The sequence below is a fragment of the Jaculus jaculus genome, chromosome 18 (assembly GCF_020740685.1).
Source record: "Jaculus jaculus isolate mJacJac1 chromosome 18, mJacJac1.mat.Y.cur, whole genome shotgun sequence".
NCBI classification, from domain to species: domain Eukaryota; kingdom Metazoa; phylum Chordata; class Mammalia; order Rodentia; family Dipodidae; genus Jaculus; species Jaculus jaculus.
Window position 1 is genome coordinate 14,094,074 of NC_059119.1, and position 14,793 is coordinate 14,108,866.

At 41.2% G+C, this 14,793-nt stretch overlaps 1 protein-coding gene and 1 pseudogene across 1 annotated transcript in view; both read left to right on the top strand.

The window, feature by feature from the left end:
- Mcu (mitochondrial calcium uniporter) overlaps window positions 1-14,793 on the top strand; it is a 193,302-nt gene that overhangs the window by 135,055 nt on the left and 43,454 nt on the right. Inside the window, exon 2 of the mRNA XM_045137719.1 lies at window positions 2,565-2,634. Within this exon, the coding sequence (XP_044993654.1) occupies window positions 2,565-2,634 (70 nt within the window). The remainder of the gene's footprint in view (window positions 1-2,564; window positions 2,635-14,793) is intronic.
- On the top strand, window positions 8,591-8,705 carry LOC123455909 (annotated as a pseudogene).

A 14,793-nucleotide genomic window follows, 5' to 3' on the forward strand; every position in this document is an offset into this window, starting at 1 on the left:
TTTTAAGCACTATCAGTCACTGCCAAGTTGCCTATTTGTTTTGAAAAAAATACCTAGAGGAATTGCTCCAGAAAAATTACTTTTTCAATAAACAGAGTGTGGTGGTTTGAACGTAAACTGTCCCCCATAGCTCCATGCATTTGTGATTAAGCCTCATATTTGATCTCCAGCTGGCAGACCTTTGGGAGGTCAAGCCTGGCTGGGGGAAGTGTGTTGCTGTGGGCGGGCCTAGGGATTTTATAATCCAGTCTCCCTTGCCAGTGACAGTAAGCTCATTCTTGCTGCCTCCCCCTGGCGGAAGTGACACCCTGCTTTCTGCTCTGTCATGCCTTCCCTGCCATGATGGAACCCCTTGGAAATGAAACTGAAATGTTTTTTTTTCTTCCATCAAAAAAATAAAGAAAGAAAACTTTGGGAGGGGCTGGAGAGATGGCTAAGTGGTTAAAGCATTTGCCTGCAAAGCCTAACAACCCGGCTTCGATTCCCCAGAATCCGTGTAAAGCCAGATGCACAAGGTAGTGCATGTGTCTGGAATTCATTTGCAGTGGCAAGAGGGCCTGGCATGCCTGTGAATTCTCTCCCTCTCCCCTCTCTCTATCTTTATCTCTCTATCTCTGTCTGCCTCTCTCTCAAATAAATAAAATATTTTAAAAGCTCAAAATTAGATCCAAGTTCACAGCACTTGAGAGATGGAGGTAGGAGGATTCGAAGTTCAAAGTCATCCTCAGCTAAATAAAATAAAAGTTCAAGGCCAACCTGAGATACATGAGATCCTATCTCCAAAAGAAGGGAAAAGATCCAAAATTACATAAGCATTTGGAAAATTATGAAGATGACATTTGAAATAAGTAAGGGAAAGATGAATTCCTTACTATATTGGGCAGGTGTGCTAGTACTAGAGGGAAATTAACTGTATTTCTGCCTCTAAATTATACTAAAATTAACTCCCTTGAATCAAAGATTTAAACCTGAAAAACTAAACTGTCTGCAGACTTAATCTCAAGTAATTTTGAATCATTTACTTATATTTTTCTAAACGTTAGTCTTTACATTTGTGCATACTCTCTTGAGATGGAAGGGACATCATCTGTTGTACTTATGCACATCATCTGTTGTAGTTATGCTAGGGTACGTGTTGTCATAGTCCTAAATGGTTTTTGTTGTGTTGGTCCAGTGGAATATAGCAGCGTCCTCTGAGGCTATGCATTGGGTTTTAGTCATGACATGGCTTCCTTCTTCCTATAATATTGTCTGGGGCTGGGAAAGGAAAAGGCACAAGGCAATATATTAAGAATTTGGAGGTTAAGAATGTATTCCATATTCTTCCTGAGTTTCCATTTAATTCCAAGAACCTAAATTCTGGATCCAAGCCACAGTGCTGCCTTTTGAAGAAGCAGTAAAGGTGTGTGTGGTATGTGACCTCCTTCACCCTGCAGGAGGCAAGACAAAGGGCTCGGGCACTGAGGTTGCCTGTCCAAGTTTCAGAAAAGCAGAAAGATGCCAGTGCCTACCCAAGTAATGTACCAAATGTACTCATGGCACATTTACTTAATAACTAGCTTATACTTGATAAGATATTTTCTTTCTTTTTTTTTTCTTTTCAAATGTTTTTTTTTTATTAACAACTTCCATGATTATAAAAATTATCCCATGGTAATGCCCTCCCTCCCCCCACCTTCCCCTTGAAACTCCATTCTCCATCCTATCCCTTCCCCCTCTCAATCAGTACTAAGATGTTTTCTAACAGTACAGATCTAAAAGTTAACAAGGGGAAGAAGCAAGAAAATATAATTTAGAATTAATAGCACTTAAAACCAGTTTAGGGGGGGCTGGTAAAATGGCTTAGTGGTTAAGGCGCTTGCTTGCAAAGCCTAATGTCCTGAATTTGATTCCCCATTACCTACATAAAGCCAGATGCACAAAGTGGTGTGTGCATCCACAGTTTGTTTGCAGTAGCTGGAGGCCCTGGATCACTCATATTCTTTCTTTCTCTCTCTCTCTCAAATAAATGGATTAAACATTTTTTAAAATGATTTAAAAGTCAGTAAAAATGACTTATCAAGTGTAATTCTAATTTTCTTTAATATAACACTGGAGTTTATGTCTACATATGTAGATGTGTGTTTTTGCAATACTGAAATACACCAAATTGCTTGCTTTAGAAGACTTTTATTTCCTTTTATCTATAGTTTAAACTCTTCTATAAGGAATATATTACTTACATACTCAAAAACCAGTTTTAGGGCTGGAGAGATGGCTTAGCGGTTAAGGCACTTGCCTGCAAAAAGCCTAAGGACCCAGGTTCAGTCCCCCAGGACCCACATACGCCAGATGCACAAGGTGGCACATGTGTCTGGAGTTCGTTTGCAGTGGCTGGAGGCCCTGGCATGCCCATTCTCTCTCTATCTTTGTCTCTTTCTCTCCCCCTCTTTTTTTTTCTCTCTCTCTCCCCAAATAAATGACTAAATAAATAATTTTTTTAGATAACAGTTTAGTTTTGGCCACTCCGCGTGTGTCCCCTTTGCTATCCTGTCCTGACAGTAGCTATCTTTTTGTCTCTGTAGGTACACCAGAGGCTTGCCCCCTGGCAGAGCTTGGGAGTCGTTTATTGCAGTACAGTTGTGCCCTCTGATGGTGAGTTCTGGCAAATCCGTTTTTATGTCAATTTTTCCTCCTTAGCTCAGTGTTTCCCAGTCTTTAGCCCACATATAAATTCCTAACCCATATTCTCACTTAAGGTGGTCTTGAGATTCAGAGAGAGAGGGGATATGAAACTCAGATGAGGATCTAGTAAATTTCAAGGAGAAACCAAGGAGATATGTCCATGAAGTCTTCGTAGGTAGAATACTCATGGATGTTTTGAAAATGGGGACATAGTTAGTGTGATGATCATAGAACACACCATCTTTCTTCTCTAGCCATTTCACACCATGGATAATGACCAAGTAAGTATGCCAGCCCCTTTGTGGTATCAGGCTCCAGAGCAAAGCAATTCAGAGTCTGTGACCACCTGTTCTTGCTTCTCTTTCTCTTCCCTTGGGCCCAGGCTCTTCTTTGAGAGAGAGGGATGAACCAATGCTTGGGGATCACATATGATCTTTCGTAAGTGTCCACAGTGCCACAGACTGACAACAGGATCTCAACTTTGGTCGTTTTTGTAGTAGCAGAGGAGATGTGTTGCATATTCAGATTACATTGCTTGGCTTAGAGGTTGATGTTTTTATTCTGTAAAGTTTAGTTTGATAGAGTTCTAAATCTAGCCTTATAAACATTACTTCATGGACAGCAGACATGGAAAGAGCCTCCTGCAAATCCCCAAGGGCGCCCAAAACTGCAGACGCCCAGAAGGCAAACCACGGAAAGCCTACACTGCTCCCTTGGGCCTGTCTACACTGTGCAGCGTCGTCAGAATCCCCTGCCCCAGAGCTGGTCAGTCATCTGGATTTATAGACGGCGTGCTTGTGTTTGCCGAATCCTCTGAACTTGGAGAAAGCCCCCTCCTGTGATCACTCATTTACAGTGTGGAAAGTTTCAAAGGAAAGATAGGCCAGAACTAAAACAAGGGAACTAGCAGCTGGCATTGTTTCCCCAGTGTCTTCAGGCATAGAAAACTACTAAGGTCATACTAATTAATATGTGCATTGAGAAGTAGTACTCCACTTTGCTGCAGCTAGAGGCTGAATCCCAACATACACCAGATACTAGAACTCCTCACATGGCCAGGAGCCAGAGGACCGTAATGCCACCTACTCCTTTCCCTCTTTAAGCTCCTCCAAAGCAGAGGGCAGTGTGTCCTGCTGACAGCCAAATGAACGCTGTCCACATCTATGCCTATACCACTCACAGGTCCCATTACCTCCCCCCATGAGAACATCATTAGGTAGTTAAATAAAGAGAGAAGTTCTCTTAATGTAAGAAATAGTGTATAATGTAATGTATAATGAAAGCCATAGTGCTGAGTCGCTGAACTCAAAGTATTTCATTAAAAAATTTCTAGATTTTATAAAATTTTCTGAAGTTACTGTATGTTCAGTGTGAATACATCTTAAATATGCTTAATATATTTAAGCCGGGTGCAATGACTCATGCCTGTAATCCACTCAAAAGGTGGACAGATCTCTGTGAATTTGAGGCCATCCTAGTGCACTTAGTTTCAGGCCAGCCAGTGCAATACAGTGAGACCCTGTCTCAAAAAATCTATCACTTTAAAACAAATTTTAGTTATATATTTAATATCAACCAAATCACACTTCAACAAAAGCTCAAGTACCATTAGCTGTTATGACATTCCGTGGCAGTGAACTGACATTGGGATTTATGTTAACTTTGCCACTTAATTGCTTTCCTATCTATGTTGGAGGTACCCGGGAACTGAGCAAGGTGCAATTGTACAAGGGTGTGGCTGAGTGCTATCCCAGAGCACGGACGCTAATAGAATGTTCCTATACTCCACAAGAGGTTGAAAGCAATATTTTTACAAAAGCTAAAAGGATATAAATTTTATGTATGTATGTATAGAGTTTTGTGATGTGGGGATTGAACCCAGAGTCTCAGCATGTTAGACAAATAGTCTACTCCTGAACTATACCCCCAACCCAAATATCTACTAATGTTGGCCCTTCATAAGAAACCAACTTAGGTATTAGTTCTCAAAAAATAGGTTCACAGTGTGATTTGACTTAATGCATCTCCATGTTCTTAGTACCTTTCATATGCATCTTTATTATTTTTTACTTTTTGGCTTTTTTGGTGGTGCTAGGGATCAAACGCAGTCCTTCTAAGTACTAAGCAAGCATTCTACCACTGAGCTACACTTTAGCCTCTTCCTTTGTACACTTAAGTTAGTTTTACCTTGTCATTATAGGATATTAGAAATTCTCTGCTTGACATACAATTATTCTAATAAAATAGAGTTTAGTTCCATTAACATGTTTGTACCATCATTCACTGTTCTTTGTTGTTATTGCTAGGTCATAGCCAGAATCCCATGATGGCTTGACCCTCACTTGTTTTGGTTTTTTGTTTGTTTGTTTGTTTGTTTGTTTGTTTTTATTGGAGCTTGGCACAGGTGGTGGGGGAGGGGAGGGAGCCACAGCGGCTCTGGTTCTCTCGCAGTTCCACGAGTCCTTCTACCTTGTGATCTGCTCCTCCTTTGCTCACTGCCGCTCTCCCTTCACGTTTCTTGAGTTGCGGAGAGCGCTGGTGTGAGTGGAAGCTCCCCACACCTGGCTTTTCCTGCAGCTGCAGCCGAGCCTGGCGGCTTTCTGGTGCGCTGCCGCCACCACAGTCGGCGGACCTGCCGTGGGGCTGCTTTTGCCGGCCTGTGCGGGCTCTGGATCTCTTCTACTTCTCCACTGCCGTTTCAATTTCCTATACACCTCACTTTTTAGTAAAAGTGTGTATTTTGCTGAGTTTTTTCGGTCTTTTTCCCCCCTAGGCTGCTTTGGCGTGGTACCTACGCCACCATCTTAACCAGAAGTCTGTTTTTATTTTATTTGAGAGCAACAGACAAAGAGAAAGAGGCAGAGAGAGAGAGAGAATGGGTGCATCAGGGCCTCCAGCCACTGCAGACAAACTCCAGATGCATGCGCCACCTTGTGCATCTGGCTTATATGGGTCCCGGGAAATCAAGCCTCGAACTGGGTTCCTTAGGCTTCACAGGCAAGCACTTAACCACTAAGCCATCTCTCCAACCCCCTCACTTGTTTTTTATTTACTTATGAGAGAGAGAATGGGTGTTCCAGGACCTCTAGCCACTGCAAATGAACACCAGACGCATGTGCCACCATGTACATCTGGCTATGGGTTCTGGGAATCCAACTTGTTGACCCTCACTTTTAAAAAGTATAGGGTCTGGTTAAGTGCTTGCCTGTGAAGCCTAAGGACCCCAGTTCGAGGCTTGATTCCCCAGGACCCACATAAGCCAGATACACAATGGGGCGCATGCATCTGGAGTTCGTTTGCAGTGGCTGGAGGCCCTGGCATGCCCCTTTGCTCTATCTATCTGCTTCTTTCTGTCTGTTGCTCTCAAATAAATAAATAAAAATGAACAAAAAAATTTTAAAGTATAGGGCCTAAAGTGATACATTATATAGTTGTAAATATTTATAAATGTGGTATGTATCCTTATAGATACTGCCTCTTTAAAAAAGTACAAGATAGGCTTATCACAAGTTTTCTGTGTAATCAGTTCATAACAACATGCAAATCATTCCTCAAAGCCTATTTTCTCATCTGTGAAATGAAGACAGTAATAGTTATCACCTCAATAAGACAGACATGTGCTTGCCCTGTAGTAACATTACTAATTTTGTAAAGAATGCTTATAATGGTATTAAAGTCCCCTAAATGTAAGAAGACATGTAGATTTCAACTTCTCATTTGAATTTTCTGTGCCCCAGATATTCCATTGTAAGTGACTAATAGTGAAATGTGCATGGTATATCACTTATACCTACTTAAAGCCATCAGGGGTCCCCTTCATGTTAATGAAAGTTAAGGATTAAAGGAATTGTGTTATAGAAAGGCTGACTTGAAATTGGTCACCCAATTTTAAGTGAAAGAGGGTGTTAATAAAAATTGTCAAGACATGCATGTGAAGCCTAAGGACCCCAGTCCGAGGCTCAATTCCCCAGTTCCCATGTAAGCCAGATGCACAAGGTGGCACATGCATCTGGAGTTTGTTTGCAGTGGCTGGAGGCCTTGATGTGCCCATTCTCTCTCTCTCTGTCTGTCACTCAGAAATAAATAAAAATAAACAAAAATAAAAATAAGAAGGAAAAAAAATTGTCAAGACAGTTGGGCGTGGTGGCACACATCTTTAATTCCAACACTCTGGAAGCTGAGGTAGGAGGATCGCTGTGAGTTCGAGACCAGCCGGAGACTACAGAGAAAGTTACAGGACAGCCCAGACTAGAGTGAGATCCTACCTAAAAAAAAAAACAAAAACAAAAACAAAAAAAAGTCAAGATAAGCCCAACATGGTGGCTCACACATAATCCCTGCACTCAGGACACTGAGATAGAAGGATCACTGTGAGTTCAAGGCCAGTCATCCACCAGAGTGAATTCCAAATCAGCCTGCTCTACAGTGAGACTCTGCCTCAAAACAACTATAAGAAATTGTCAAGACAACTGATTTACATAAGCCAGGTCATAGTTTCATCTTACAGAAAGTATGAAAATTGAGCTAGAAAATAAATAAGAAATGTAACCTCAGGGAGCTGCCTTCAGTTTCTTTATCCAGAAATGCACTGCTGCTTACTCAGGCCTGTGGTACAAATTGTGGTATTGTTGGGTTTACTTTGCACCTAACAAAATGTATGATATTGCCTTATGAAAATTGTTCAAAGGCAAATCATTTTCATAATGAAAGTTACTAAAAATTCCTGTCTAATGGTAAACAGCCCAAGTATAGATAGTTTATAAATATTTAGCCTAGGGACTATGAATGGGTTGAGGAACCAGATACATGCCCCAGTTTTTTCCTTTGGATTCTATCCTATTACTTTTTTATTCAAGCTCCACTGAGATGCATTTGACATACCATCCATCCATCGCTGTGCAGCCATCGTGACCCCTCCAACTTTAGAACATTTTCTTTGCTTCTAAAAACTTCTTTGTTCCCCATTTCTGTTCCTGCTGTCAGTCCCCTGGGGACTTTCAGTTTCCATAGCAAAGCAATTTCCAAAAATGTAATACAGGTAGACTCCTACAACATGTAGTCCTTTGCATCCGACTTCTTTATATAGCATGATGCTCATCTATGTCATAGTATGCAAGATAGATAGATAGATAGATAGATAGATAGATAGATAGATAGATAGATATAGAGAGAGTCAACTTTTTATTTTATTGCCAGATAAAACTCCAGCATTAGATGATCATATGCTTTTTTACCAAAGGAGAACATTTGGATTGCTTTCCATCTTGAACCATTAAAAACAATGTTCCTGCCAACATTTGCTTCTAGTTTGTGTGTGAACCTGTTTTTATTCCTCTTTTACACATGTAGAATGGAATTGCTGTGTCATCTAGTAAATACAGGCCTGTAGTCCCAGCTACTTGTGAGGCTGAGGCAGGAAGATTGCAAGTTCAAGGCCTGCCTTAACTATACAGTGAGCTCAAGACCAGCCTGGGTAGCTTAGTAAGGCCTTGTCTCAAAGTTTTAAAAAATATGGAGGATTATGGTTAGAGCTCAATGGTAGAGTGCCTGCGTAGCATGCAAAAGGCCCTGGGTTTAATCTGGAGTATTACCAAGAGAATCTTTGTGTGTGCTATGTGCACATACCTGTAATCTCTGCACCCAGGAGATGGAGCTAGAAGAATCCCAACCTCAAGGTCAGCTTGCCCTACATAGTAAAACCTTGTCTCAAAACAGGTTGAAATTGTGCTGGAGAGATGGCTCAAAGATAAAGGCTCTTGTTTTCAAAGCCTGAAGGCCTGGGTTTGATTCACCAGTGCCCTCATAAAGCCAGATGCACAAAGTGGTGCATGTGTCTGGAGTTTGTTGGCAGTGGCACCAGGCACTGACATGCCTATTCTCATTCTCTCTCTGCTTGCAAATAAATAAATTAGAGAGAGAGAGAGAGACACTTACCTGGCAGGGGAGACACCATGATCACGAAGGTGGTTTTCCCAGGCAAGGTGCTGACCTCTGTGATTTCCCCAAATGCGGGAAACTCGACTGCATAGTTTGTAAAAAATAAAAAATAAAAGGAATAGGAGAGGAAGAGGAAGAGGAAGAAGAAGGTTGGAGTAGCATGTTGGTGATGAGGGGCATAGTTGAGGGTACATAGTATGCACAACTTCCTGGGTTCCATCTTTCATATTAAAAAGAAGAACAAAGTTGGCATTTATGTCCTCACTACATACTCGAGACTAGCTTCTCCTGTGACTCTGTTTATCTAGTCTTGGTGTTTGGAGACAGAGTCTCACTGTATACCTAGCTTAGCCTGGACTTGAGGGTTCTCCTGCTTCAGCTTCTGAGTACTGAGATTGTCAGACTAAAGCCACCATACCCAGCTCATGTTACTTTGAAAAACTGGTTTTGAGAGGAAAAGGGAAAAGATTTGGTTTTTAGTTGCATGGAGCTATTAATGACCACTTGTACATAGCTGGAAATTTTATGTTTATTATCAATATCATATTGAATGCACTTATTATCCATGGCTATATGTCTTTCATTCCAACTTTTTTTAAATTTTTAATTTATTTATTAGAGAGAGTGAGAAAAAATGGGCATATCAGGGCCTCCAGCCACTGCAAATGAACTCCAGGCGCATGCTGGCTGATGAGGGTTCTGGGGAATCAAACCTGGGTCCTTAGGATTCACAGACAAGTGCCTTAATTGCTAAGCCATCTCTCCAGCCCTCATTCCAACTTTTAAAAGACCTCGCAACAAGAGAGAAAAGTAGTGAAGTCACTTAGCAGTACACGAGCTTTAGTGTGGCAGAGGTCTCACTGACCTACATATGAAGTTGGATAAAGTGAAGCACCTTACATTTTTCCATTTAAGACTGTCTGACAAATTGGACATTTTTAAAAATATTTTATTCTTTTCTATTTATTTATTTGAGAGTGACAGAGAGAGAGAGAAAGAGGCAGATAGAGAGAATGGGCATGCCAGGGCCTCCAGCCACTGCAGACGAACTCCAGACACATGCGCCCCCTTATGCATCTGGCTAACGTGGGTCCTGGGGAATCAGAGCCTCGAGCCGGCGTCCTTAGGCTTCACAGGCAAGAGCTTAACTGCTAAGCCATCTCTCCAGTCCAAACTGGACATTTTAAATGTAGAAATTTCAGTTTGAAACTTTATTGAAATGTAGATGAACTAGTTCAGGATTCCGCAAGATAGCTTTGCACATTGCCAGGAAGAGCAGCCACATCAAATTGGAAAGACCTTTAAGCTCTGTGAGCACTGCAGCACTGCAATACTGCCAGTTTAAACTGGCCTAGCTTAGAATAGAAGCAGATCTGTGTCAAATTTCACACAATGAAATCCGTTCCAAGACTGGCATAATTTTCCCCAATATTTTTATTTACTTACTTGAGAGAGAGTGTGTGAGTATTGGCACCCCAGGGCCTTTTGCTGTTGCAGACAACAGATGCATGTACCACTTTGTATATCTGGTTTTATGTGGGTACTGGGGAATTGAACCCTGGCTGTCAGGCTTTGCAAGCAAGCTCCTTTAACCACTAAACTGTCTTCCCCAGCCTTATTTTTCCCAATATTTTTAAAGTTTAAATTTTGAGGGAATTAGAATCTGTCTCATTTCTCTCCCCAATGCAACTTGATGAAATGCTGTTTTTTGCTCTAAGGACTTAGTGCCTGAGCTTTCCCTGTTAATAATCATGTTGACATGTAGAGAAAAAAAATCCCATTTTGTAAATCTCTTGTGGAATTAGAAGGCTGTTAACACTAATGGCTAGCAAAATCTTTGAAGGAGTGTTAAGTTTCTTTATCAAAATAACCACTAGGGGGGAAAAAAATCCCTCCACCCTCGCTTTTTGACTGGAAGGGAGCTCTTGTTGCCCTGCACAGATGGCACATTTTCCAAATGCAGCTCCATGGGTACTTACACTGCCTTGGGGGAGGAAGCAGCTCTGACCAGCACAGTAGCACATTGCTTTTTTCCTCTGGTTCATGCTGCACCAGAGGCTCTTCCAACAGGCCTAAATGAAGTCTTGCTGCTCCACGGGAGTCAATGCCATAGACCAAGGTTTATCAAGAAAAAAAAAACAGGGCTGGAGAGATGGCTTAGCGGTTAAGCGCTTGCCTGTGAAGCCTAAGGACCCCGGTTCAAGGCTCGGTTCCCCAGGTCCCATGTTAGCCAGATGCACAAGGGGGCGCACGCATCTGGAGTTCGTTTGCAGAGGCTGGAAGCCCTGGCGCGCCCATTCTCTATCTGTCTTTCTCTCTGTGTCTGTCGCTCTCAAATAAATAAATAAATAAAAATTTAAAAAAAAAACCATCACATTCTTTTCTTGATTAAGCTTTGGACAATAATGTTTTTAGGAGAAAAGAGATTAGTACAGGAGGCATTTATGCATGGCTTGATTTGCTTGGAAATGTGGGACTCTATGAATGGGTGTACTCTTCTAATTCAAGACCTTACAGTCATTCTTAGTGACTTGCCACAAGATCCCAAGCCCAGTAGGTAAGCTACCCTCTGCGTTGGATGGCTGGAAGAGATGCCCATGGGAATTTTCCACTGCTGGAGGAAGTATCTTTGAGGAACAGCCATGAGTGAAAAATCCTGCTGGTTTCTCTTCGGGCGTTTAGAGAAACCTCAGAGCTCTTGCGGGTTACCTCCACTCAGAAAACCTCAGAATTGAAATGGACTTGGCATCAAAATAGTGATGTAAATTCAGTTCTGAGAGTTACAGAGAACCCTTTGGTTCCTTGTATAAGCCTGTCCTCCAGCATCTGGAAAAATATGTTAGCACACACCTTTGCAGCTCGGAGTTGTCAGCAGGCACAAAGCCTCTTCCATTTCAAAGATATTTAAGATACTGCTCCTAAAACCCAGCCCTGCCTGTTTGCTTGTTTTGCAGGGGTGGGGAGGATGACAGGGCTTTTTTTTTTTTTTTTTTTTTTTGAGACAAGGCTGGCCTTGAATCAAGATCCTCCTGCCTCAGCCTCCCACATCCTGAAATTACTGCCATGGGCCTTTTGACTTCTATTTGTACACTTTGATTTATTTTTAGTGTAGAAGACAGGCGAGATTTATTACAAAGTGGGGCACCCTCAAAGGATGAAAATGGGCAGTGACCAGAGGGACCATTGCAGGGGAAAACCCTCTCAAGTGTGAGAGTTCACAATGACCAAAGAAGCCAATGTGGGATTTATTTATTCATTTATTTTAGTTTTTCCAAGGTAGGATCTCACACTAGCCCAGGCTGACCTGGAATTTACTATGTAATATCAAGGTGGCCTCAAACTCCTACCCCTGCCTCCATAGTGCTGGGATAAAAGGTGTGTTCCACCATGCCCAACTGGATTTATATTTTTTTAAAAATAGAACATATCTTTATTTTTGTTTAAAAATGAAAAAAATCCGTGTTCATAAGAGTTTATTTTAAAGTATATCAACAGTAGTTGCCTTTGCATTAAGATAAATTATATCTAAAACCTTAATGTACAAATTGTTTGGACTTTTTTCAGTAACTAGAATTAAGGGAATCCTGTGTCATTTTTCATCAGGTTCTCAGAGGTCAGTGAACACAAAACACTTGTATGATTTATGGTTCTTTAAAAAAAAAAAGTCTCATCCAGTGGTAGCATACACCTGTAATCCGTTTACTTGGGAAGAAGAAGTAGGAGAATCAAGCATTATATAATTTTACACTGTAGATTATAGGAAAGATAAATTTCTAAGCCAGAAATGCTATTTACATATTCATATATTCTCATTGAATCTTCTTAGTAGTCTTGAAAGATAGTAGCATACTTGAATTAAAAGTGAGAGACATGGATCCATTGTATTCAATACTGACTCATGGTTTCAAGGTGTCTTCTATCTGGTAGACTTGAATACTATCAAATCTGAGATGAGATTTGACTAATTTCTGTTGTTTGACTGCCTGGGTTTTAGAATTGTATTCAGCTTGCCACCCAGAAATTAAAATAGAATCAAAGTATAATTTAGGTTACTTTCACAATAACACCATCCAAAAACATTTTAAAAGAAAAATTTGAGCACAGTGTATTAGGACAGGATTTCATTTGTACAAAAGCTGAAAATAAAGTATTTCATTCTCAGTAGAGTGCAAATAACTGGAATGAATAAAGAATGACCTTTACTTATCATGAAGGCTTTTTACACTACAGTGAATTAATTATTTTCATAAACTGATGTTAAGAGAACCAGAATTATCAAGAGGTAGGTAGATAGGTCATAACACCTATATATTAAAAGCTGCTTTTTAACTTTTATCACTTAAACCTCAAAATACCTTCATAGTATTTTTTTTTACTTAATTGTAAAGAGATTCAGTTGTCCATATAATTCACTTGAGACATGTAATGTAATATATAGGTAATATGATTAAAATCAGTTTATATTACTAGTTAGAAAGGCTCAAAGGGCTACATTTATTAAACTTTTGGTGTTAAGGTTATAAAATTGGATTTTTAAATATGGATATGGAAAGCTAGGGTGTGTGTGTGTGTGTGTGTGTGTGTGTGTGTGTGCGCGCGCGCGCGCGCGCGCGCGCGCATTTACACAGTGCTGAAAATCAAGCACTCTAACTACCTTTGAGCCTTACTCCCAAGCCTAGGATTTTTTTTTTTTTCAAGGTAGGGTCTCACTCTGGTCCAGGCTGACCTGGAATGAACTATGGAGTCTCAGGGTGGCCTCAAACTCTCAGTGATCCTCCTGCCTCTGCCTCCCAAGTGCTGGGATTAAAGGCGTGCGTCAGCCACCACACCCGGCTTCCAAGCCTAGGATTTTTCAGACAGGGTCTTACTCTTAGTTCAAGTTGGTCTTCAGGTAGTTTAGGCTGGTCTTGAACTGGCAATCTTCCTGCCTCTACCTCACAAGTGCTAGACCTGCAGGTGTGAACTATTGTGCCCATGCTAGAAAGATATTTTCTATGTAATTGTTCACATAGGTTGCTGTTTCATTTTGTCTTATTAGCACCCAAACTCACATTGAGGTTTACGTGCTTGATGCAGCATTGCCAGGAGGTGAAGCCTTTGGGAGGTGATTAGGTCTCATGGTCACTACCCTCTTGAATGAGTTAAGTTTGTTGTTGTTGTTGTTGTTTTTCTTTTCTTTTATTTATTTTATTTTTTCCGAGGTAGGGTCTGATTGTAGCTCAGGCTTCCCTGGAATTCACTATGTAGTCTCAGGGTGGCCTTGAACTCATGGCAGTCCTCCTACCTCTGCTTCCCGAGTGCTGGGTTTAAAGGCATGTGCCACCACTCCTGGCTATGAATGAGTTAATTTTTTTAATACTTCATTTATTTAGTTGCTAGGAGAGAGAGAGAATATGGGCACACCAGAATAGCTGCGAATTAACTCCAGATGCTTGTGCCACTTTGTGCGTCTGGCTTTACGTGGGTACTGGGGAATTGAACCCAGGTGGTTAGGTTTTACAGGCAACAGCCTTTACCATTAAGCCATCTCCCCAGCTCAAATGGTTCATTTTTAATGACTATTTCAGAAGACTTAGGATAACTCTCAAGAAACTGAGTTAGGTGTCTCAAAGCTGAATTAGATCCCATAAGAGTGTGTTGGATTTGGGCTGGAGAGATGGCTTAGCAGTTAAGCACTTGCCTGTGAAACCTAAGGACCCCGGTTCAAGGCTCGATTCTCCAGGACCCATGTTAGCCAGATGCACAAGGGGGCGCACGCGTCTGGAGTTCGTTTGCAGTGGCTGGAAGCGCTGGCGTGCCCATTCTGTCTCTCTATCTGCCTCTTTCTCTCTCTCTCTCTGTCCATCACTTTCAAATAAATAAACGAAAAAAAATTTTTTTTAAAAAAAGAGTGTGTTGGATTTTGCAGAACTGGTTTAGTTGGTGCAAGGGTAAGTTATTACAAGCAAGGTTACCCTGACCTCTTCCACCTGTCTTCCCTTGCTACTTTCACATGTGTTCCTGCCACGTGAGGCCATCCGCCATGGTAAGAAGCCTTCACCAGATATAGCTATCCCACCTTTTACTTTAGAGCTATGAGCTGAATAAAACTCTTGAGCTAGACAGATGGCTCTCTGGGTAAAAGCACTTGACTACAAAGCCTGAAAGCCTATGTTTGATTCCCCAGTTACCATGTACGAAGTGGCACATGTA